This window comes from Suricata suricatta, chromosome 16, assembly GCF_006229205.1.
Source record: "Suricata suricatta isolate VVHF042 chromosome 16, meerkat_22Aug2017_6uvM2_HiC, whole genome shotgun sequence".
Lineage (NCBI taxonomy): Eukaryota > Metazoa > Chordata > Mammalia > Carnivora > Herpestidae > Suricata > Suricata suricatta.
In genome coordinates, this window is record NC_043715.1 from 39,568,746 (window position 1) to 39,594,660 (window position 25,915).

The 25,915-nt window shown below is 47.6% G+C and overlaps 1 protein-coding gene across 1 annotated transcript in view; it reads left to right on the forward strand.

Moving 5' to 3' along the window:
• The window catches only part of WDR88 (WD repeat domain 88), a 38,258-nt gene that overhangs the window by 3,429 nt on the left and 8,914 nt on the right, over positions 1-25,915 (forward strand). The window contains exons 2-7 of the mRNA XM_029925785.1: positions 10,043-10,153; positions 14,758-14,846; positions 16,144-16,207; positions 18,683-18,821; positions 20,079-20,208; positions 25,088-25,275. Coding sequence (XP_029781645.1) covers positions 10,043-10,153; positions 14,758-14,846; positions 16,144-16,207; positions 18,683-18,821; positions 20,079-20,208; positions 25,088-25,275 — 721 coding nt within the window. The remainder of the gene's footprint in view (positions 1-10,042; positions 10,154-14,757; positions 14,847-16,143; positions 16,208-18,682; positions 18,822-20,078; positions 20,209-25,087; positions 25,276-25,915) is intronic.

Genomic DNA, 25,915 nt, shown 5'->3' on the forward strand with positions numbered 1-25,915 from the left:
TCAACCGCCTGAGCCACTCAGGTGCCCCTCATAACATTTTTAAAAGAATTGGTTCAACACCCCCACCCGTGGCTTCCCGGTGCATTTAAGATGAAGTCCAGAGATCTGACCTTGACCTTCCAGGCCTCTTCTCCCTGTTCTCCCACCCCCTCTGACCTGCGAGCCTCCAGGCAGGGACGGCCTCAGGCCCCTCCTTCCCGGGAGGCTCTCCCCGCCGTCCGGGGTGCAAGCGCGGTGGCCGCCGCACTGGGTGTTGGATGGCGCCCCCCTTCCCGTGGCGCGGGCGCTGGAGGCTGTGCGGTCCCCGCGGTGCCCACGGGCGCTCGCTCCCGGCCTGGGGTCTCGGCCACTCGGTTCCCGCCGGCCGCACGGCGCCTAAGGCCCGACGAGGCTACGACATCCGTGTTGATCAAGCGAAGGACCGCCACACACATAAAAAAAGCTTTTTTGGGTTTGACAAAAATCGGACCGTCCTCTCTGTGCCATTTTTGCTCAGGCCTCTGAATATGTGTTTGGAGCGTCTTTCCGCAGCGCCTCGGGGTCTCTATCCTTGATGAACCCCGAAAGTACTGTGCCCAGAACAAACGCGAACGAGGGTCCCCGGAAAGGACGATGGGGCTCGAGGGGTGCCTGCGGCCGTGCTGCTCTTTGCCCATAAAGCAAGCTCCGTTTTTGCCATAAGAGAACGGACACGGGGAGTTCGGTCTTTAGCCTGAGGCCGCTGCCCCCGGGGAGCTGGGGGTGGCCGCCCCGGGGACGGGGACCCGCGCATCGACGGCCACAAGGGGCGGGACGCGGCTGGGTCCCAGCGGCTGCTCAACGCCAGGGCCCGCCGCCCGCCCGGCTTGCTGCGCCCCCCGCAGCCGAGCCTGTCCCCTGGCGGCCGAGTCCCGGGCCCGCGACTGCGTGCTCCCTGGAGGCCAAGGATGCCTCCCTTCCGGCACCCCCGCGCTCCCGGCAAGCCCGGTATCCACGCTTCCCCTCCCCCTGCACCTCCTGCTGAGCCGGCCTCACTCCAGCCAGGTCCCCTTCCAGCGCCTGCGTCTCCGCGCTGCCTGGCCGCAGAGCCCCCAGCCCCTGGTTTCCGTGTCCCGCATTCCCTCGCGTCCCTTCACACTCCCACAACGTGACACCCCTCCGTCCCGGGGGGCACACACCCCGACCCCGGGTAATATGGCTCCATGGGGGGGGTGGCGGTGGTGGTGGTGATGGCAGTGGACCTTTTCAGGCTTGCTCCTTCTATCCCCCCTCCCTTTTAAAAGCGTTGCCTTATTGAGGTGTAATTCACATATCCTACAAGTCACCTGTGTAAAGTGTGGGGTGTGAGTGTATTCGCAGAGTTCTGCAACCGGAGCCACGATCACTGTGGAACGTCTCGTGGTCGAAGCCCCATCCATACCCATTAGCAGGCAATCCCCATTTTGCCTCAATCCACCCTCCCAACTCTAGGCAACTACGAATTTACTCTCTGTCACTATAAAATTGCTTGTTCCAGACCTTTCATAGAAAGGGAATCAAACAACCTGTGGTCTTTTGAGACTGGCTTTCCCCCCTTAGTATAATGTTTTTGAGGTTCACCATGTGCGGCACTCATTTATTTAAAAGCACATACATAAGGGCGTCTGGGGGGCTCAGTCCAGTGAGAGTCTGACTCTTGATTTAGGCTCAGGTCATGATCCCAGGGTTGTGGGGTCCAGCCAGGCATGTAGGTCCGAGCTCAGTGTGAACCCTGCTTGGGATTCTCACAGTCTCTGTCTCCTTCTGTCCCTCTCTCTCTCTCTAAAATAAAAAAATAAATAAATACAAGTCAATGTATGTGTATATAATAAATACATGATATATGTATCATAAATAGACTTTATTCTTTAGAGCAGTTTAGGTTCAAAGCAAAACTGAGAAGATACAAAGATTTCTCGTATATCCCGCGTCATTATCAGCATGCCTCACTAAATGAAATATTTAAAACAATTAATGATCCTCAATGATACCCAAAGCCCACAGTTTACGTTAGAGTTCGCTCAGGGTGTTGTACACTCTATGGGTTTGGACAAATGTAAACAGTCATCACGTACATTACGTGCAAACAGAGTAGTTGCACTGCCCTAAAAATTCTCTGTGCTCGGCCTATTATCCCTCCGAACATCCCAACCCCTGGCAACCACTGACCTCTTTACTGTCTTTATAGTAGTGGCCTTTCCCAGAATATCATATATTTGGATGCATACAGTATTTGGTCTTTTCAGACTGGCTTCTTTCACTTAGTAATGTGAATTTAAGCTTCCTGAATTTTTTTTTCATGGCTTGTGTGTCTTTTTGTGGCTTGGAAGCTCGTTTCTTTTTAGTGCTGAGTAATACTCCATTTTTTGGATGTACCATAGTTTATTTGTCCATTCATATACTGAAGGACATCTTCAGGTTTTTCAAGATTACTCCCAAGTTTGGGCAGTCACGGATAAAGCTGTTGAAACATCTATGTGCAGGTTTTTGTGTGGACATAAATTTTTACACTTGATCTTAGCCAAAAGGCCGAGAAGCGATTGGACATAAATTTTTAAACTCCTTTGGATAAATCCCAAGAAGAATGATTGCTGGATTATATGTTAGGAGTATGTTTAGTTTATAAGACACTATCAAACCGTCTTCAAAGGTGGCTGTACCATTTTGCGTTCCCACCAGCAGTGAATGAGACTTCCTGCTTCTCCACATCTTTGCCAGCATTTGGTATTGTCGGTGTTCCAGATTTTGGCCATTATCATATGTGTGTAGTGGTAACTTACCCCCTGATGACACAGGATGTGGAACATCTTTTCACATGCTTATTTGCCCCCTGTATGTATATGCTTTTTGGTGAAGTGTCTGTTAAAGTCTTTGGCTCATTTTTAAGTTGGGTTCTTTAACTTACTAAGCTTTGACAATTTTTGATGATAATCCTTTATCGGATGTGTCTTCTGCAAATGTTTTCTCCCACTCTATGGTTTGTCTTCTCATTCACTTGACATTGTCTTTCACAGAGCAGAAGTTTCAAATTTTCGTGAAATCCAGCTCATCAATTATTTCCAAGGATTGTGCCTCTGGCGTTGTGCCTAAACATTGCCATACACAAGATCACCTAGATCTTCTCCTCTGTTGTTCTCTGAGAGATTTACAAGTTTGCATTTTACATTTAGGTCTGTGATCCATTTTGCGTTTTTGTGAAGGATGTAAGGTAGATGTTTAGATTTATTTATTTATGTTTTCATGTGGATGTCCAGTTTTTCTAGCACCATTTGTGGAAATACTGTCATTTCTCCATTATATTGACTTTGCTCCTTTATCAAAGAGCAGTTGATTTATTTATGTGGATCTATTCCTGGGTTTCTATTCTGTTCCATCAATCTATTTCTCTGTTCTTTCACCAATACTACACTGTCTGGATTATTGTATCTTAGATGTAAGACTCCAAGTTGGGTAGTGTCAGTATTCTAACTTTGTTCTCCCAAATCTTTTGCCTCTCCATATAAACGGTATAATCATTTTGTCAATATCCACAAGATAACTTGCTGGGGTTTTGACTGGGATTGCATTAAATTCACAGATCAATTTGGGAAGAACTGACCTCTTGACAATATTGAGCCTTCCTATCCATGAACATGGATATATCTCCATTTATTTGATTTTGCTTATCAGAGTTTTGTAGTTTTCCTCATAGAGCTCTTGTAGATATTTTGTTAGATATTTACCTAAAAATTTAAAACATTTAAGTGTTTTATTATTTATTTTTGAGAGACAGAGAGAGATAGCATGAGCAGGGGAGGGTCAGAGAGAAAGACACACACAGAATCTGAAGACAGACTCAGGCTCTGAGCTAACTGTCAGCACAGAGCCCGATGCAGGGCTCGAACCCATGAACCGTGAGGTCATGACCTGAGCCTAAGTCGGACACTCAACCAACTGAGCCACCCAGGCGTCCCGATATTTACCTAAATATTTAATTTGGGGGGAGGGGTGCTGATGTAAATAATACTATATTTTAAATTTAAAATTCCACTTGTCTGTCTCTGTTATAGCAAAAAGTGATTGATTTTTGTATGTATATATTTTTTATTTTTGTATTTTATATTCACCTCATATCCTGCAATCTTGCTAAAACTGGTAGGGGTTTTTGTTGATTTTTTTGGATTTTCTACATAGGTGATAATGTCATCTGTGCATTAGGACAGTTTTGTTGCTTCCTTCCCTGTCTAATACTTCTTATTTCCTTTTCCTGCCTTACTGAATGCACTGGAATTGGGTACAGTGTGGAAAAGAAGTGGTGAGAGGAGAAGTCTTTGTCTCGTGCCTGATCCCAGCGGATGCACTGAGTTCATTACCATAAGTATGATGTTAACTGTAGGGTTTTTTGTTTTGTTTTGGTTAAATGTTTTATTTATTTTTAAGAGAGAAATCATGAGCAGGTGGGGACAGAGAGGGAGGACAGGGGACCTGAAGTGCACTCTGTGCTGACAGCAGTGAGACAGATGCGGGGATTGAACTCGTGAGCTGTGAGATCATGACCTGGGCCAAAGTCAGACTGAGCCACTCAGGTGCCCCACCCATAAGTTTTTGTAGATAGCATTTGGCAAGCTGAGAAGTTCCCCTCTATTTCTAATTTGCTGAGAGTTTTTAAAGTCACAAATGGCTATTGGATTTTGTCAAATACTTTTTCTGCACCTATTGATATTATCGTGATTTTTCTTTTTTAGCTTATTGGTTAGCTACATTAATTGATTTTTGAATATTGAAGTAGCCTTGCAGGCCTGGGGTAAATCCCATTTGTTATGATGTATAATTCTTTTTATCCATGGTTGGATTTCATTTGCTAATATTTGTTGAGGATTTTTGCATTTATGTCCATAAGAGATATTGGTCATTTGTTTTCTTTCTTTTTTTTTTTTTAATACAGTTTATTTTTTTAACATATGCAATTATTTTCCATCATTTACAATACAGTAGTTTCAATGATACTCCAAACAGAAAAGCAAAGTAAAAAATCAAAACCCCCACTTCTGTTTCATGTAATTAGACTTATACAGAAATTAGAAGGTTAGGTACCAACATTAGTTTTCTTATCATGTCATTATCTGGTTGTGGTATTAGCGTAATGCTAACCTCACAGAATGAGTTAGGAAGTAGTCTTTCTGCTTCTGTCTTCCAAAAGAGATTATAGAGAATTGGCATCATTTTTTCCTTAAAGGTTTGGTAGAATTCACCAGTGAACGCATCTCGGCCTGCAGCTTTCCGTTTTGGAAGGTAGTTACTATTTCAGATTTCTTCGTTAGAAAAAAAATCTGTTCAAACTGTCTATTTTTTCTTGTGTGACTTTTGGCAAATTGTGTCTTTCATGGGATTAGTCCATTTCGTTTCAAACTTGAATTTAGTCTATTTCATTTCAGGTGATTAAATTTGTAGAAATAGAGTTTTTCATAGTATTCCTGGATTATCTTTTAAATTTACTTTTGATACAGAGAGACACAGAGCATGAGAGGGGGAGGGGCAGAGAGAGAGACACATAGAATGTCAAGCAGGCTCCAGGCGCTGAGCTGTCAGCACAGAGCCCGACGTGGGGCTCAAACCCACGAACGTGAGATCATGACCTGAGCCGAAGTTGGAGGCTTAACCCACTGAGCCACCCAGCCGCCCCTTGATTATCTTTTTAACACCCGTGGGATCTAGCTTTCATTTCTGATATTCATACTGTGTTATCTCTTTTCTTGGTCAGCCTGACTAGAGGCCTATCAAGTTTATTGATAATTTTTAAAGAGCAGTTTTTGGGCTCATTGATTTTTATCAATTTCCTGCTCTTGATTTCATTGATTTATGCTCTCATTCTTATTGTTTCTTTTCTTCCACTTATTTTGGATTTAACTTGCTCTTCTTTTTCTATTTTCCTAAGGTGAAGGTTTAGATGATTGATTTTAGATCTTTCTTCTTTTTTAATATATGCATTCAATGCTATAAATATCCCTCCAAGCTCTTCTTTCACTGCATCCTACACATTTTGATAAATCATGTTTTAATTTTGTTTAGTTTTAAATATTTAAAAACATCTCTTGAGGTTTCTTCTTTGACCCATGTGTTATTATTATTATTATTATTTTCCATTTATCGTGTTTGGTGTTCTTGGAGTTTCCTGGATACGGATCTTGGTTTGGCCTTTGAAATTAATTTCGGGGAATTTCTCCGTCATTATTGTTTCAAACGTTTCTCTTCCTTTCTCTCTTCTTCTGGTATTTTCATCACACCTGTATTACAGCTTTGCCGTTGTCCCGGTTTCTTGATAGTTTGCTCTGTTTCTTTAAGTTGTTTTTTTTTTTCCTGTTTGCTTTTCAGATTTGGAGGTTTCTATTGATGTATCTTCAAGCTCAGAAATTCTTTCCTCAGCCATGTCTAGTCTGATAATGAACAAATCCAAGGTATTCTTCCTCCGTGATAGTGTTTTTGATCTGTAGCATTTCTTTTTGGTTCTTTCTTTGAATTTCCATCTCTCTGCTTACACTGCATACCGTCTGCTACGTTCATTAGAGCCCGGAGCACATTAACCACACGTGTTTTAAATCCGCAGGCTGGTGATTCCAACATCCTCGCCATATCTGGGTCTGGTTGTGTTGTTAGGCTAGTGCTGTCTCTTCAAGCTATGTTTGCTGCCTTGTAGGACTGTAATTTTTTGTCCCTTGATCGTCAGACATGATGTGCTGGGTAAAAGGAACAGCTGAAAAGAAGTCTTGGGGCGCCTGGGTGGCTCAGTTGGTTAAGCCTCCGACTTCGGCTCAGGTCAGATCTCACGTTCGTGGGTTCGAGCCCCGCATTAGGCTCTGTGCTGACAGCCACCTCAGGGCCTGGAGCCTGCTTTACATTCTGTGTCTCCTCCTCTCTCTGCCCCTCCCCCTCTCATGCTCTGTCTCTTCTGTATCAAAAATAAATTAAACATTAAAAAAATTAAAAAAAAAAGAAGTCGTTAGTGACGTGATGCTAGGATGTAGGGGGAGGGGAGAAGTCTATAGTCCTATCACAAGGTCTCAGTCTCGTAGCAGCCAGTGCCCACTTTGAGCTTCACATTTGCTGCCCAGTCTGCCCTCCACCCTTAGGAAGGCAGGGTTGGGTGACTAGAGGGGCCCGGAGCTGGGGGTTTGCCTTCTCTCGTGTGTAAGACTAGAGCTGGCCGGGGCTGGGAATGTCCCTTCCCCAGCTCAGTGCGACTCTGATAAAGTCCCAGCTGGTTAGGCTCTGGCTAAGGAGTTTCTCCTGACAAGCAGAGCTTCTTGAGAAGAACAGAATGCTGTGGAATATTCCACAGTGATTGCTTTCCCCTCCTCCCCCAGCCAGAAGCACGAGGGGATTTTCCTCTGAGGTTCACTGTGAAGACCAGGTGCTACTGGAGACAGTTTCTAACATAAATGTGAGGGCCCCTCACGACTGTGTCCCCCTGGCGTTTTTAACTCTCAAAGTTGTCCACACGGAGTGTCTGGCCATATTTGTCAGTTACAGGTCAGGTTTCCCTGTCCTGGGACTGGTCTCCTGGAGGTTGCTGCTCTTGCATCTCCGCTCTGTAACTTGGGATTCTTTGTATTTGCCCGTCTCTCCAGTTTGGGGAGACTGCTCTATGAGCTCGCTTCTCTGAGAAATCTAGGAAGAGTTGTTGATTTTTCAGGTTGCTTGGGTTTTGATTTGTTGTGAGGACGGAGTGGTAGCTTCCAAGCTTCTCATAGAGCAGACCGGAAATGAGAAGTCCTTGTTCCTTTTGTATCGCCTGGGAATGTTTCATAGTGCAAATGTGCCTCATTTTATCTGTTCATTCATTAGTGGATGGATATTCGAATTGTTCCCATTTTTTAATTATTATGAATGCTGCTGCTGTGAGTACTTGTGTTCCAGTCTTTGTGTGGACATATGTTTTCGTTCTTTTTTAAAATATTCATTTATTTTTGAGAGAGACAGAGTGCAAGTGGGGGAGGGGCTGAGAGAGAGGGAGACGCAGAATCGGAAGCAGGCTCCAGGCTCTGAGCTGTCGGCACAGAGCTTGATGCAGGAGTCGAACTCATGGAGATCATGACCTGAGCTGAAATCAAGAGTCAGACGCCTAACCGACTGAGCCACTCAGTGTCCCAACACATATGTTTTAACTTTTTGAAGAGTTACTGAGCTACATTCCAAAGGGGCTGCACCATTAAGCACCCCCACCAGCCATGTATGAGAGTCCAATTTCTTCACATTCTTACCAACCCTTGTTATTACCTGTTGTTTTTTTTAAATTATAGACATCCTAGTGGGTGTGAGGTGGTATCTCAACATGATTTACATTTTCCTGGTGGCTAATAATGTTGAGCACATTGCCTTGTACTGGATGGAGCTCACTGACATATCGTCTTTGGAGAAATGCCTATTCAGATCTTCTGCTAATTTTTAAATTGAGGTGTTTATGTTTTTATTGTTGAGTTTTAAGTGTTCTTTATGTATTCTAGATACAAGTCCCTTATGTGCTATATGATTTGCAAAACTTTTATTCCCTTGCATGGGTTGTTTTTTTCACCTTCCTGATGGTGTCTTTTGAGGTGCAAGAGTTTTAAATTTTGATAATGCCCACTTGACCTTGTCGTTGCTGCTTGTGCTTGTGGTGTTGGGTTACGGAACCACTGTCTAATGCAAGTTCAGAAGATTTGCAACTATGTTTTCTTCTAAGAGCTTTGTGGGGTTTGTTCTCACTTTTAGAACTTTGATCCATTTTGAGTTAATTTTTATATATGGCATGAGGCAAAAGTCCAACTTCATTCTTTTGCAGGTGGGTTTTATTTGTGTCGGCATGATCTGTTGAAAAGACGAATTTCTCCATTTTTAATTATTTGGCATTCTTGTTGAGGAAGCAATTGACCTAAAATATTAGGGCTTATTTCTGGATTCTCAGTTCAGTTCCATCAACCTGTATGTTGTTATGCCGGTTCTACAGTGTCTTGATAATGGTCACTTTGTGAGTACTCAGCTTTGTTTTTTTTTCAGGATTATGTAGGCTATTTTGCTTTCCTTGAGTTTCCGTATAAGTTTGAGAATCTTGTCAGTTTTGGAAAAGAAGTCAGCTGGGATTTTGATGGGAGAGTGCTGAGTCTGTAGATCACTTTGAAAGGTATTTTCATCTTAACAATTGTAAGCTAGTAGTTAATCCATGAATATGGGATGCTTTCCCATGGACTTCAACAATGTTTTGTGATGCCAAAGTATAAGTTTTACGCTTTTTTGTTAAATTTATTTCCATTTTGATGCTTTTCTAAATGGATTTTTTCCCTATAGTATGGAGGTTCCTCAAAAAATTAAAAATAGAACTACCCTATGACCTAGCAATTATGCTACTGGGAATTTATCCAAAGGATATAGAAATGCTCATTTGAAGGGCCACATGCACCCCAATGTTTATAGCAGCACTTTCAACAAGAGCCAATTTATGGAAAGAGCCCAAATGTCCATTGACTGATGAATAGATCAAGAAGATGTGGTACAATGGAATATTACTCGGTGGTAAAAAAAAAAAAAAAGAATGAAATCTTGTCATTTGCAACAATGTGGATGGAACCAGGGGGTTATTTGTTAAGTGAAATAAGTCAGTCAGAGAAAGACAACTACCATATGATTTCATTCATGTGTAACTTGAGAAACTCAACAGATGAACATAGGGGGAAATTAGATAAAAACAGAGAAGGAGGCAAACCATAAGAGACTCTGAAATACAGAGAACAAACAGGATTGCTGGTGGGGGGAGTGGGTGGGGAGTGGGTTAAGTGGGTGATGGGCATTAAGGAGGGCACTTTTTGGCACGAGCACTGGGTGTCATATGTAGGAGATGGCTCACTGGGTTCTACTCCTAAAGCCAAGACTACACTGTAAGTTAACTGACTTGAGCGTAATTTTTTAAAGGATTTCTTTTCTTAGGGTTTCCCCCTCAGGTCATCCATTGAGTGTATAGAAAAATAATTGACTCTTTGATGTTGATCTTGTATTTTGTAACTTGCTGAGCTCATTCAACTCATCCTTTTTTCAGATCCCATTTCAAATCATGAAGGGACACAGGCACATTGTGAGTTCCTGTCACTTCTGTGTGGATGACACAAAGCTCCTCAGTGGCTCCTATGACTGCACTGTGAAGCTGTGGGTAGGTGGCCCGGTCTTAGGTGGGCATGAAAACATCCCATGAGCGTATGCCTTATCTTGTGGAGAGATTGCCAGGACTGAGTTCCCAGACACTCAAGGATCACAAAGATTTGGAAAGAACTTTCTGAGCAAAACGCAAGAAAAAGAAGCAAAGTGAGGGTTCCACCCTAGCATCAAGCCCGTGGAGAGAGATGAGCCTGTTGACTAGGAAGCGGGAGGAGCAGGGGGCAGGAACCCGATAGGGACCATTGCGTGGCCCTCCCCACCTGTCATGGCTGGGTGCCAGCTGTGCTTAGGGCTCGCCTGGGATCTCTGGGCTCATCTCGTTGGGTCTCCTTCTCATTTGGAAGATTCATTTCCCTCCATAGAGATGGTATGGCCGGGCCGAGGTGGTCACAGAGGACAGAACAGTGAACAGGCCTGGGACCTGTCCATGAGAGGTGGTTGGGAGGGGCAGGTTTGGGCACAGATCAGGGCCCCAAGGTGCAGAAGCAGGGGCCTGAGGGTCATATGAGGTTGCAGAGAGGTGGCACCGGGAACTCTTCCAAAGCCCCTGGGCACAGCCAGCAGACCCTGGAAGGCCTGTCCGGGGGCATCGCAGGTCAGTCAGGAGGGGTGACGCGGGAGCAGGAATGGGGGACGACAATGGCCATCAGGAGCCAGACCACATGGGGAGGACAGCCCGTTCTGAGTTTTGCCATCTCTTCTGGCTCCAGGGGCAGGAGGGGATAGACGGGAGTCTGGGCTGGCTCCTGGGCTCTGGTTGGGGTAACCAGGTGGAGGGCAGCTCCTCACCCTCCACATGACCCCAGAGGTCATCTTCTGTGTCGTCAGTGGGTGCCAAGGCCAGGCAGGTTAGGCAGGAGGGCTTGGGAATTGTCCAGGTGGTTCAGCTGGGTGACCCTGGGTGGTTACATGACCTCCTGGACCTCCTTGAAACTTTCCGGGTCCAGCTGCACGCTGGGGCTGCCCTGGGCCCGCCCGGCCCGCCCGGCCGCAGCAGACATCCGCTCCTCACCTCTACTCTGGCCCGTGCAAAGTCCCTCCTCCAGCCCTACCGCCTCCTTCTGGGAAAACTGGCTCCTCTGAGAGCCTGAAACCCTTTCCCAGCTCTCGGGGTGCCTGAGAAGCCGGGGACCAGGGGGCTCTGCTGGTCTTGATCACCCGGTGGGGGATGCGGGGAAAAGGCAGTGTTCCAGGCGTGCGTCCTGCTTGGCCAGCTTCGAATCTTCCCCTCATTCTTCTCGCCTTCTGAACCAGGGACTCACAGGAGTTTCTGTCTGTTTGGGCCAAAAGGCTCTTGTCTCTGAAAGGCGAAATATGCCTGTTTCTCTTGTCCCAAGATTAGAGACCATCCACAGAGATGTCTCTGGTTCCCCACAGTGGCCAGGCTGCCTAGTCCATGCCGCTGTGTCTGTGGCTTCGGCCTGTCCAAGTGTCCTGATACGAGCCTTGCTCACGGCCTTGCTGGTTTCTGCCACTTTCCCCAGGTCACTGCCCTGCTTCCTGTCTTTCCCCCTCAGTCTCCAGTTGTCTGTCTTGGCTGCCCCGTGGACCCTCCTCCGGAAAGCCCTCTTCCCTCCTCTTGGTTCTCTTTTCCCATCTTTGCCCTTTGGCTGCCTCCTCCTGTGGCTCTTCCTGAGCCTGCACAGCTGACATTCCAGAACCCTCCCTAGGGCAGATGACTCAGCCACTGCCCAGCTCACTACCTTCTCCTGTCGCAGTATCTTGGGCAAAATGCCCCCTTGCTTCTCCCTTCCTTCCCCGCTCCTGTCACCTCCCGTCTCCCGTCCCTCCTCTCGACCCTGCCCCGAACCCAAGCTTCTGGTTTAACCTTTTGAAAGCTCCCTTCACCCTCCCGTGGACCATTGTGAATACTTTGGAAAGTCCATCCAGAGCCGTATGAAGAGGCCAGGAACAAAGTCACTCGCCACCCTTCAGTGCGTCAGCACGCTTCTCTCTAGGCATTAAGAGATCATAGCTTTGGTGGTTTTTCTCACGGTACAAAGAAGCAGCAGGAGCCATCATTTCATGACCCTGGAGTTAACTGCTGTGAAAATGTTGGAGGAGTCCATGTCTATTTTGTTTCTTGTTTACATACATATATGCACGTTTAGGAAACTGAGGCAATCCAGAAATGCTGTTTACGTAACGGTACTACACTTGGGCTACGGAAATTGTCACATTTGCCTTATTTTTACAACTATTTATTGGCACCCGTACCTTCCCATTCATTTAAATCTGACCATATCCCCCCCTTGGATTATCTGAGTCCCCAGAGGGGTTCCTGCTTCCAAATGCCAGGTGAAGAGGGAGCTTTCAATTATTTCTTCCCCATGCCCCTGACCAAAGGCCCATTTATTTCAGGAAACATTCAATACACAACAGAGACACTTGCACCGTCTTCGGAATTCACTAACAAAATCCGGCCTGTTGGCCATAGATCTCTTGCCAAAGGACTCACTTCACATTTTCTAAGAGCTGCACACATTTTCCGGGAGCGTTATCTGCCAACAGTCGCAGTTCTCCTCTTGGCCATAAGGTGTCGCTGTTGGATGCTGAAGTTGCGCGTGGACCCCATGGACCCTGGTTCCTTCCAGTGCTGACCCGGGGCGCCGCGCACCCAGCAGTCCCAGGTCGCACTGTGATCATTTTCTTAGTTCTGTGTTTGTACCAGAGCAACCGGCCAGGGAGGCTGCAGCCTGGATGTGTCCTGTCGTGGTGTGTTGCTCTTTGGATTCCTGGGGTCCCTTCCTGCCTCTGATTAGGGCCTGCTGGGTTACCCCAACACGAGCCCAGCTTTAAGTCTTATGGAGTGGGGGTTGGGGGTCTGGGTCTGTGCAGAAGAGAGTTCACATAGCAGGTCTGAGACTGCGGGCGAGGCTGGCCTTAGCCGGCGTCTAGGAGCTGGACTGATAAATGGTATCCTATAATCGTAAAACTTGCCCTAAGTGTCAAAGAGGGCTCACTGTACCCATAAACCACTGCTGCTCAGGCCATGTGGTTTCTGCTGAGCACCTGCTTTCCTTCTGGAATCTGGATTTCGGTGTATGCTAGAGAACCCCCCAAAACCCCGGGCCCCAAGGCTCGGGCACCCTCCCGATAGACAACACGTCACCCGTGTTGTTACAACTGGTCGCTGGAGGAAGTAAGCATGTCCTGTGTGACCCACTGGGAGAGACTCTCGGAAGCTTGTGTCTGGTTCTCTCCGGACTTCACCCCATGCCCCTGTCCCTGTGCTGATTTTCCTTTGTGTCCTTTGCTGTAATCTTAGCTGTGGGTATGACTCTTTGTGGAGTCCTGTGAATCCTGAAGGATCACCGGACCTGGGGATGGCCCTGGGGACCCCCGACACAGGGCCCTTTGCCCCCCACCCCCAGCCCCAGCACGACTTGGGCTCTTAATGCAAAGTGGCCTCTGCACATCGGGAAGTGTTGTCACAGACCTGCCCTGGTTGGCCTGAGGCTCCTGAACCATGCACCATATTTTCCCCTAGGAACTCAAGACCTTTCTAGGAATTCGTTATCTTACCAGGAACCTGGTTTTCAAGGAGACATTCCACCCCTGCTTATCCTGAAAAGCTGTTGGCACATTTCTTACTGAAAATACTTCATCTCTGCCACAATGGGCACTTTTCACTTTGGCGCCCTGTTTTATTCCCTGCGTATTATCTAGTTTTTACCTGTGTTCTTGTCATATTCTTTAGTTATTTTTTTAATGTTTATTTATTTTTGAGAGAGGGAGAGAGCGTGAGCAGGGGAGGGGCAGACAGAGAGGGAGACACAGAATCTGAAACAGGCTTCAGGCTCTGAGCTCAGCCCAACCCGGGGCTCAAACCCATGAACCATGAGATCATGACCTGAGCCGAAGTCGGACGCTTAACTGACTGAGCCACCCGGGTGCCCCTCTAGTAATTTTTTTAAAAGAGACAGAGGATCTGAAACAGGCTCTACGCTAACATTAGGGAGCCCCGATGCAGGGCTCGAACTTGAAAACCATGAGATCACGACCTGAGCTGAGGTCGGACGCTCAGCCGACTGAGCCCCCCAGGCGCTCCTATTATTAACCCGCAGCCTGCTAACAGCTGCTGGTCCCCACCGCTGGCGTGCTGGGCTTTGTCGCAGCCGCTCCCTGGCGGTGACGCGGACCGGTGCCTCTGTGTTTCGCCCTCCCCCTCACACACATGACGAACCTTTCCACACATAAGTCTTTGCAACCACAGTTCTGACTAGAAGCATTGCTGGGTCAAAGTGTATGAACTTTTAAAAAGTTCTTGAAAGGTGTTGCGGATTCTGCAAAGCCTCTTTGGCCAGTCGCCATGGAGAAAATCGTCTGCAGCTCTGTCCCCAGAGTGGCCCGTTGCCGGCTGGAGCCTGTGCAGCTGAGGGGGAGTTTTCCAGGGATGCCGTGGGTGGCGGGGTGTCCTTGCTGCTCTGGGGAAGGGACTGGAAAGTCCTTTTGCCCTCTTGAGCAGGGTGAGGGGCACAGGACCACGGATTCTCATACTTTGCTGTGTAGACAAGCTCGGGGCTGCCGTTGAGCCCCGTTCACGACTCGCACCAACGGCTCGGTGACCTGTCTCTCCCTCTCTCCTGTTGACTCGAGGACGCCGTGGACGGCACAGTCATTCGGGACTTTGAGCCCAGGCCCAGTGCTCCTGTTTCAGAGTGCAGCGTGACGGCTGACAGCAAAAGGTGACCTTCCCCGCGTCTGGCACAAGTCAGGAGGGGTGAGGAGGCCGGCCAGGGACGGTTTTCTGTTTTAGTGGCAAACACACTCCTATTCGCCGGCGCCCGTCCCCACGGTTCCCACGTTTCGCTGTGAGAGCCAAGGGGCTGTGACAGCCCGGCAGATGCCAAGCGCTAAGACGACCACCCGCACTGTGGCGAAGACAAAGCCAGCCCGCATTTTCTTCACAGAGTTGCTTCTGCTGCGGAAGCTGCAAGGGGCCGCTGGCGACTGAGCCCCAGGCGGCCTCACAGGGGAAATGGAGGCAGCGGCGCGCCCACCACAGCCTCTGGGAAGCATTGCTTAAGCCTCTGAGAGCATGTGAAATGCGCCTTTAAAACAAGGGCTTTGCTTTAAAATAGATTTACTTAAAATTTTGTTTTAATGTTTTTATTTATGTTTGAGACATAGAGAAAGCACAAACTGGGGAGGGGCAGAGAGGGGGGGAGGGGGGGAGGAGCCAAAGCAGGTTCCATGCAGGTAGCAGAGAGCCCAATGTGGGGCTCGACCTCACGAGCTGTGAGAGCATGAACTGAGCCACCCACAAAGTTAGTAAAAACTGGGGCGCCTGGGTGGCTCAGTCGGTTAGGCGTCCGGCTTTGGCTCAGCTCATCATCTCGTGCTCCATGAGTTTGAGTCCCATGTTGAGCTCTGTGCCGACAGCTCATTAAACATTAAAAAAATTAAGAAAAAAACCATTAAACATTAAAACATTTAATTAAAATATTAAAAAACATTAAAATTTTAAGAAAAAACCCAAAGCTAGTAAAACCCAATGTGGGTATTTACGTGATATGGGGGACACGACTACCACAGAAGCATGCGGTGGAAGAAAGGTACATGATATTATTATGTACAAAGGTACACTTATGTTATTTTCACTAAGTGTACAGAACAAAGTGAGCCGTCAGTGTTTTCCTATAAAAAGACGTGAGCAGAGAACGGTTGGTCCCCGTGAGCGTAGGTGTCCCCTCAGAAGAAGACAGTCGTTCTCAGAAGAGAAGAAACGGCCCGTTAATGCCCTAAGTATGACAGAACGTATCTGTGTGGCCGAGGGATTCGGGAAGGCCATGCTGTGATGCCTTGGTGTGAGGTTCTGACCGTTTTCGGTGAGGCTCATGGAGGGGCCAGGAGCATCCTGAGAAAGAGTCCAGTATTACTTGCAATCTTAGTCCTAAGTTATAGAAGTTTTCTATGAAGAATTTTCCAGATTTTTTTTCATAGAACCTGTAGCCATAACTGTCTGGGCCACTTTCTTGGCAGAATGATTGCAGCGTCCTATGACAAAACAGTGAGGGCCTGGGACCTCGAGACAGGCAAGCTGCTGGTGAGTGTGCCCCGTGCCCCATGGGGCCTTGGGGGTGGGGGGCCTTGGGCTGGCCTGGGGTGGGGAGGGAAACCAGTCTTTCAGAAAAGGAGAATTGTCTCTGGGACCCCAGATGACGGATGGTGGGTATCGAGGAAGGAAAGCTTCCTGGGGCCGGCAGAGGAGGGCTTCCACCGGAAGGATGGGAGGGGCTTGGATACCCGGAAGAAGCCAGGGTCGGGGTAGGGGAGAAAGGGCCATCGCGTTCCAGGCTGAGGGAGCTGCACAGGCCAAGAGACCCTCCTCTGTGGGGTGTTGGGATTCGATGGGGCGGGCAGTCGAGCTCAGGCCATGGGACAAAGGCCACGTGGCCAAAGCATGAGCGTCTGGGGAGGGTCATCTCCCCATCTTGGAGGGGCCACCATCCGTCAATCCATCCAAACCAGCCTGAGACTCCCTCTCTCTGTCCGGTGCCCAGGCAGCCGTGGCCCTGCCGAAGGGGCCCCCCAGGGAGCTGCCCCTCGCTCCTCCTGTGCTCCTCTGTTCTTAGTGCAAAGATCAGTTTACTTCACTATAAAAACCCCAGAGATGATACTTAATATCTTGGCCACTCTTTTGCTATGTCTGCTTACATTTCCACATGAACACAGGCAGGTGTGTTCTGTTAACAACAGGGCACGGTTCTGTGCGAACTTCTGGATCTTGACTTTTCCCCCCGCTTAAAAACCAGATGGGTAAGTAAGTAACATCAGCGTCATCTCTTAACGGATGCATCGATTCCGTGGTTTGGATAAGTTAGGGTGCTTCACTGTCCCCTGTTACAGGCCGCCGGGGCTGTTTCACTTTTCTCTATCATGAACAATGCCATGACAAGGAAACTTTGCATATAATTTTTGATACGTATGATCCAATATTTTTAAGAAAATAGAGCTGGATTTTATTGCTAATTTGATATAGAAACATAGAGTTTTAAAGATGGTCATCTAGACATCTGTGCCAACTCTTATCTGAGGCGCTGGAAGAGAGCTCACCCCCTTACATGCCACATACTGTGATTTAAAAACAATTTTTTTAGCCAATTTGGGTAGATAGAAAATGAGACGAATATTGATTACTCCTGACTTTGAGCATTTTTCCAAACGTTTATTTCTTCTCTTGTGAATTTGTTGCTCTTGTCTCTAGCCAGTTTTTCTAGTTGAAATGCTTTTCTTTCTCTTCTTTACACTTCTTCATGGTACTTTTACTTATTTTTGTTGCACAAGTGATCCACGCCACTTGCGAACTCTAGGGCTGAGTCAGTTTTCCACGACTGCTTGACAACTTAGGCCAAACCTTCACAGCTTGAAACAACAAACACTTATTATCTCATGGTTTCTGACAGTCAGAAATCTAGGAGCCTCTTAGCTGGGTGGTTCTGGCTCACGTTTCTTATTTAAAACAAATTTCTTTTAAAAGTTTATTTATTTTGAGAGGCAGAGGAGGGGCAGAGAGAGAGGGAGGGAGAGAATCCCAGGCAGGCTCTGTGCTGTCAGTGCAGAGCCTGATGTAAGGCTTGAACTCACGAACTATGAGATTGTGACCTGAGCCAAAACCAAGAGTCAGAGGCTTAACTGACTGAGCCACCCACGCGTCCCTGGTTCAAGTTTCTTATGAGGTCACAGTTAAGATGTCATCTGGGGTTATGATCATCTGAAGGCTCTCCTTCCAAGACGGCACTCCCAGATGGCTTTGGCAGGAGCCCTCAGTTGCTCTCCACTTGGGTGTCTCCACAGGGCTGCTTGAGTTTACCTCCCCAGAGTAAGTGATCCAAAACAGAGCCAGGAGAAAGCCATGGTTTCTTTTAGGACCTAGTCACACGCAGTCACTTCTGCCATATTCAGTTCATTAGAAGTGAGTCACCAAGTCCAGCTCATGCTCAAGAGGTGGGGAGTTAGGCTCCACTTTTTGGAGGGAGGACTGTCAAAGGATTCGTGGGCACATTTTAAAACTGTCGCTATGGCAATACCATCATCTATAACATACAGAGAGATCCTCCTTTCCTAGAATGTGGAGCAGCTTGGTGTCCCCTTCATGGGGTTTGGGGCCAGCCTGTCCCAAGGGATTGCGAGATGCCCAAGGGGCTGCAGTGTCTTGTCCATAGTGCCAGGCACATGGCAGATTCTCAGTAAACTCTTGTTTACCAAACTGAACAGGAGTAAAGTTGGCCATTCCTAGAACCTTGCTGCCAGGCCCCCTAGGTGCTCTGTCTGTCCTGATCCATCTGTCCTGGACACGGCTTAATGAATTGCATTTATTAATTTAATTAGTTAAAACTAAATGAACTTAAAAATTCAGTTCCTTATCTGCACTAGCCCATCACAAGTACTCAACGGCCACATGTGGCCAGAGACTAGTATGGTAGACAGCGCCTAGATGGAACATTTCTGTCATCACAGAAAGTTCTACTGGACAGCTGGGCTAGAGCGAAAACAACGTTTTGATTGTTGCCCTATTCAGTGGAAGACCAGTCATGAAACCTTCATTGCCTCCTGTAAGTTTTCTCCTGATGGTAAATACGTGGTCTCAGCCTTGGACTTGGATCGCGGAATCTGTATAACAGATGCGGAAAATGCCACCACTGTGTCACACATCAAAAGTGAGTTTGCATGGGCCCCCTGCTCTGTTCTGTCTGTGATGGGAACAGCTGCTTGTCACATGACTGACAGTGACCTCTGACCGCCCTATTTGGTGACGCTTTAATGAGCCACATCGTTACGACAGACATTCATTGATAGAACACCAGCAGTTAAAACCAGGACTGGTACTCATGAGTGAGGGCTTTTCCAACTAACCCCCTGTTTGTAACAAATGAAAAAGCGCCCTGTTCCAATGTCATGCAGACTTTTAAAGCTCAGTCTTTTATTGAGGGAAGGCTCAGCCTTTATAATGTTTTTATATGTATTTTTAAAATATAAAGATAAAAGGGGCACCTGGATGGTTCAGTCAGTTGAGTGTCTGACTCTTGATTTCAGCTCAGGTTGTGATCTCATGGTTTGTGGGATCAAGCCCCAAGTCTGGCATGGTGCTGACAACACGGGGCCTGCTTGGGATTCTCTCCCTCTCTCTCCCCTGCGCACATGCTCTCTCTCTCTCAAATAAATAAACTTAAAATATAATAATATTTTATTATATATTATATATATTATATAATAATTATCACACATCAATTTTCTGGTTGTGACACCGTACAATAGTTACGCAAGGTGTTTCTATTGCCTCTGTGTGTGCAGGCACGTGTGTGTGCATGCATGTGTGTGCACACGTGTGTGCACGCACACCCCAACCCTACATCCCATGTGCACCTGTGATCATGTGTATCAGCACGGACCTGTGGCATGGGCACTGCCCCACGGCTTGCACCTCCCCTTTCCTGTGCCCCCTCATGCCCTCCCCGGCCTCCCCACCCAGGTTCTAGTTGCACCCCACACTTCTCCCCCCTCTGTCCGACCTCCAGCCCTGTGGCCGTTCCTTCTGCCCAGAGCCCTCTTCCTATTCTGTTCCCCCGGCTAACTTTTAGCGCCCCTCCTGGACCTGTCGGGGCTGAGCCAGGAAACACGGCCCGCTGCGCACCTCTCGCACCTCTCTCATGGCCCCTGACTCGCTGGGGGTTGTCGCTTGCACGAAGGCGTCTCCCCATCAGACTGGGAGCCCTGTTCGTGCTTCTGGTTCTGAGCCTGGCACACAGTGGGCGACTGGGGATGTCCGTGCAAGGGAAGAGTCCCGCGTGAAACCGGAATTGTGTTTCTGTAATATTGTCGCCGTCTGGGGGAGTAGTGGGAGCTGGTGGGCCGGGCGGAGCTCGCGGCTGGAATGTGGAATGCCGGGTGACGAGCTGCTTTCCTGTGCCTCTCAGGTCATCACAGCCGCTCCCTCACGGCTTGCTGCTTTGACCCCGGCAGCCAGAAGGTGGCTTCCGTCTCACTGGACAAAAGCATCAAGATCTGGGATATTACATCCCAGGCCACGCTGCTCACCATCACCAAGTGAGGAGGGGCCTCATCCTGCAGCAGAGAGGCGGGGTGGACCCCATTCAGGCCCTCCTGGATTCGACCTGCTCACGTCCGGCCACATGAGGCTTCTCCAGCTTGGCGGGAGGAGGCTGGAGATGGAGAAAGTGAAGGAGGCAGGCCGGCGGTGGGGGTGGGGGCTCCCCTAGCTGCAGCTTGTGGGCAGGATCAGGCCTCAAAGGCATTTGTTTCCATGTGAGCCAACGCTGGAAAACATTGTGCAGAGCTCCCCACCTCCCTCCTAAGTGTGAATTTCCAGCGTCTCCTGTGAGATGGGAAGGTCCTATAATCCAGGGCCTGCAAGGGTTACCTGGCAGGCGGCCACCACCCAGTGTGGGGGCCGGTCCCCTTGAGCCAGCCTGGAGTCAGGGTCCTGGAAGGCGTATGTGCCCCGACACCCCACGTGCTCTGCTCAGTCCCATGGAGGTTTGGCCAGGGGTTAAGAGTGTGTAGGCTCAGGGGCACCTGGGTGGCTCAGTTGGTTAAGCGTCCGACTTTGGCTCAGGTCATGATCTCATGGTTCATGGGTTTGAGCCCCGCATCCAGCTCTGTGCTGACAGCTCTGAGCCTGGAGCCTGCTTTGGATTCTTGTCTCTCTCTGCCCCTCTCCTGCTAGTGCTTTGTCTCTCAAAAATGAATAAAAACATTAAAATTAAAAAAAAAGAGCGTGCAGGTCCATATTCTGTGTGACTTTGGACCTTAGTGTGCTCACCTGCAGACCGAGCAGAGGTGAGATCTGAGCGAGATCACACCTGGGAGGGGCCTTAGCGCAGGCCATGTGATGGGTGCTCTGCGCATGCTCTGCTACTGACAGTGACTCCGGTGGAAACCTAGTGGGGGCGCTGTGGGACGCTTCCTTAGCGCAGTGGGGGTGGGGCGCAGTTCCAGCTGGGTCATAGTCCATTCCGTTCTGTTTTCCTCATGCGCGTGGAAAGGGAAAGGAGCAAAATGTTTATTGGTAATTTTTTTAGGTTTATTTATTTCAAAAGAAAGGGGAGGAGAGAGAGATAGAGAAACAGAGAGAGAGAGAGAGAGAGAGAGAGAGAGAGCAGCGTGAGCAGGGGAGGAGCAGAGAGAGGGAGAGAGAGAATTCCAAACAGGCTCTACACTGTTATCACAGAGCCTGATTCGGGGCTTGAACCTGCGAAATGTGAGATCATGACCTGAGCTCAAACCAAGAGTCAGATGCTTAACCTACTGAGCCACTCAAGGGGCCCCTTTATTGGTATTTAAATTTTTTATTATTTAAAAAAAATATTCACTTTTGGGAGTGAGATAGAGTATGAGCGGAGGAGGGGCAGAGAGAGAGAGAGAGGGAGACACCGAATCGGAAGCAGGCTCCAGGCTCTGAGCTGTCAGCACAGAGCCCGACATGGAGATCAAACTCACAAAGTGAGATCATGACCGAAGTTGAAGTTGGATGCTTAACTGACTGAGCCACCCAGAAGCCCCTATTGATATTTTTGATCAATCCAAATGTATGATTTTTTTTTTGAAATATAATTTGTAGCAACAATATATAGAGGTGAAGATTTTCGGTGCCAGGGGCCAGGGCTGCAGCCTCTGAAGTTACACAGGGCCCCGCCCTTGATTTAATGCTCTGCTCTCAATGTCCTTAAGTTCTTCCTTTTTGAGCAAGGGACCTTGCATATTTTTATTTCAAAAATATGTAATTTACTTTTTGAAGATGCAAAACATGCAACACGGTACAAAATGAAAAAGGAGCAAATGGATATGTAGTGACAAATCTCTCCTGCCTGTCTTGTAGCCATTCGGTTTCCCTTCCTTCCTGCCTCTCTTTCTCTCTTGACAGCATTACTGAGTTACTGCAGGCTCCACAATGTGAAATCATGACCTGAGCCACAATCAAGAGTTGGATACTTAACCAACTGAGGCACCCAGGTGCCCCTTTAATTCAATATTTTTAAAGTAATCCTTACTCCCAGTGTGGGGCTCAAACTCATACCCCCAACGTGGGGCTTGAATTTACAACTCCAAGACCAAGGTTTGCACTAGAAGTCTAATTATGATGTGTCAGGGTGTAGATTTCTTTGAGTTCATCCTACTTGCGTTTCACTTAGCTTTTTGAATCTGAACGTTTATGTCTTTTGCCAAATTTGGTACAATTTCAGACATAATCTCTTTTTAAAAATGTTTTTATTTATTTATTTATTTACTTACTTACTTATTTACTTAATTAACTTGCTTGTATGTATGTATGTATGTTTGGGAGAGAGAGAGAGGGAACAGGGGAGGGGCAGAGACAGAGAGAGAGAGTCCCAAGCAGGCTCCACACTATCAGCACAGAGCCCAACATGGGCTCTTGAGATCATGGGCTCATGAGATCAACCCATGAAACCAGGACATCATGACCTGAACCAAAATTAAGAGTTGGATATTGAACTGACTGAGCCACCTAGGCGCCCCCAGACATAATCTCTTTGGTTACTTTCTTAGTGCTACCTTTTCCTCCTTTCCCTCTGGAACTCTGAGTGAGGACACAATTTTTAGATCCTTTGTTATAGTCACACAGGCTGGTTTTTTTCCTGTCATTTTTTTTTGCATTGGTTAATTTATATTGTCTGTCTTCATATTCACGGTTTCTTTGCTCTGTCTTTTTCATTGAATTTTTAATTTGGTTCCCGTATTTTCCAGTTCTAAAATTTCCATTTGGTTCTTCATCGCATCTTCTATTTCTTCGCTAAGGCTCTCTACCTTTTCATCTGTTTCAAGCATGATTATAATTGTCCATAAAGCATTTTTATGGTAATTGCTTAAAAATCATTGTCAGATAGTTCTAGTATCTGTGTCATCTCAATGTTCAGCATCTATTGATTAATCTTTTCATTCACAGTGAGCTTATTCTGGCTGTTAGTATGATGCGTGATTTCTGTTGTGTTATGGACATTTTGTGCATTAATTACATTAGGAAACTCTCAGTCTTAGAGTCTCGGTCTAGCAGGCTACGTCAGTAGGGCCTGGAAAATGTAACAGTCAAGGTCCCTTTTGGGCCCTTGCTGACAGGGGTGGGAATGAGATGCATAAACATACATGAGCATCTTCGAGTAGCCTGTATCATAAAATCCTGAGGTGTTTGGTTAGAGTAAGGTGGGTAGTGCCTGAAAGTTTTCTGTCTTGCTAGGCTACCCCTTTGGTTAGGGAGAAAAGACTTCTCTTGAGGTCCTTTTAATTTTCCCCATTATTTTTTGGGTTACAAGCTTTTCCACTATTCAGGATATATGAAGAAAAATAAAACTCTAGGGACTCACATCATGCCATTCTTGGGTCCCAAGACGTCATGCTGGTCTGCCTTCCTGTCTCGTCTTTCCTAGGCTTCTGTTTGCTTTACAAATGCCCAGATCGTTAGGTGTCCTTAGCAGGAGGAATAGGGAAAAGTCCATCTATTCCATCTTGTCCAGAAACAAGTGCGATATAAGCACTTTCCCCAACTTTTGTATTGAATATAATGATCTTTTTAAACAATTTTTAAATTTTTATTTATTTTTGAGAGACAGAGAAACAGAGTGCGAGCAAGGGAGGAACAGAATTCCAAGCAGGCTCCAGGCTCCGAGCTGTCAATACAGAGCCTGATGCTGGGCTCGAACTCACAAACCGCAAATTCGTGACCTGAACTGAATTCGGGCGTTCAACCGACTGAGCCATCCAGCCACCAAAGTACAAAGATCTTTCACAAGAAGTGGAATTTATTGGAAATGAGAGCCCCATCCTGGAAAATAGAGATAGCCCTGGCTTAAATCCCAATCCCTTCTGAGGAAGGCTTTTTATCCCTCTCCAGTGTATGCTGGGCTGATTCTTAGCCTAAGAGCCACAGGGATTTGGAACATTTTCCCCTGGACACCTCTGGGAAGTTGACATTTCTTCTCCTTTGATCTTAGTCTGTGCGTTACAAAGAACTGAAACACAGCCCAAAACTCTGACCTGAGCTCGAGAGAACAGTTTTGTCCAAGCTTTCCTGGATTTTATGACCCAGGCTACTCAGAGATGCTTGGTTATGTTATAGGGTCTCTTAAAAACTGTTTATAACAGAGGATGTGATTCAGGGGGAAAATACTTTGAGGATCACAAAGACAACAGAAACAGCAAAATTCTGACAGATTCTTCCCCCCCTTTAAAAAAAAGACATACAAAAATTGAGAATGGATGATTTAAAACTTTATTAATTAAATGCACAACATTAAGATATGCTTTAAGGATACCAAAGGCAGATGAGAAGAGAGGGAGAGAGAAAAGAGGGAGCAGTTGGGAAGGGGAGGGGCAGGGGGCAAGGGGGGTGGGGGAGGAGGGGGACGAGCCGATCCTCCGTGGCTCGTGGCTCGTGGCTCGGAGCGAAGGAAGGGGGTGAGCAGGAGAAACCCACCTGGTGAGCGTGGCCCAGCACCAACCTGAACCCCCACGAACAGATGTTCAGTTGCTCTTTTCCTCAAGTCTCAGGTAGCTCTAACTCGTGCTGTGGTTCTCCACCAGGGTCAACTTTCTCCCCCGGTGGACAATTTGCCGACATCTAGAGACATTTTTAATTGCCACAGTTGGGTGTAGGAGGCACTGGGATCTGTGGGTAGAGCCCAGGGATGCTGCTAGGCACCCAACGATGTGCAGGACAACCCCCTACCACAAGGATTTGCCCCACACAAAATGTCAGTATCATGATTGACACATCCTGAAATGGTGGGATGCAGACAGTTAAGATCTGGACCACGGTAGGCGGTGACCGAAGGAATGAGGTCCATTTGGGTCACAGGGGATCAGCTCCAAGGCCCTCCTATCCCGTCAGGCGTGTCCTCGGATCCTCCAGGCGTGTGGTGCTAATGAGCGCACCCTTCTATCTGTGTTTCAGGGCGCATTCCAGTGCGATCTCCAACTGCTGTTTTACCTCCAGTGGCCATTTCCTGTGTACAAGCTCTTGGGATAAAACCTTAAAAATATGGAATGTCCATACAGGGGAGTTTCGAAACAGTGGAGCCTGTGTGACTCTGACGCAGGGCCATGAAGGTTCTGTGAGCTCCTGCCGCTTTGCCAGAGACAGTGAGTAGTCAACACGTAGAAGGGTGTCACACGTGTCAGAGCGCCAGAGCAGAGGTCCTCATGCTCCGTGCACATGGACTTTCCTTAAGGTTCAGCTTAAATGTGGCCTAGCTGCCAGAGATGTTTATTAACCCCCGAGAGTCCAAGAGTAGGCTGGGTCCAGACACAAGGACAATGCTGTTAGGGAGCCAGTCCTGGAGGAAGAGAGACCCTCCTCCCCCCCCCCCCCCCCCCCCCCCCCCCCCCCCCCCCCTCCTCCTCCTCCTCCTCTTCTTCTTCTTCTTCTTCTTCTTCTTCTTCTTCTTCTTCTTCTTCTTCTTCAGTTTATTTATTTACTTTGAGAGAGAGAGAGAGCTCGAGCATGAGTTGGGGTGGGCAGAGAGAGAGAAGAGACAGAATATCTAGCAGACTCCATGCTGTCAGCACAGAGCCTGATAAACCTGTGAGATCCAGACCTAAACTGTAACCAAGAGCTGGAGGCGTAACCGCCTGAGCCATCCAGGTGCCCCAGAGAAAGATCCTTCTTTTTGATGGTACCAGCACAAGTCCCGGGAAAGTCTCTCATTGGCTCAGCTTGGGACACACACCCATCTCTGAACCAGTCACTTCAGCAGGAGCTGGGAGGCTCTGATTGGCTAGG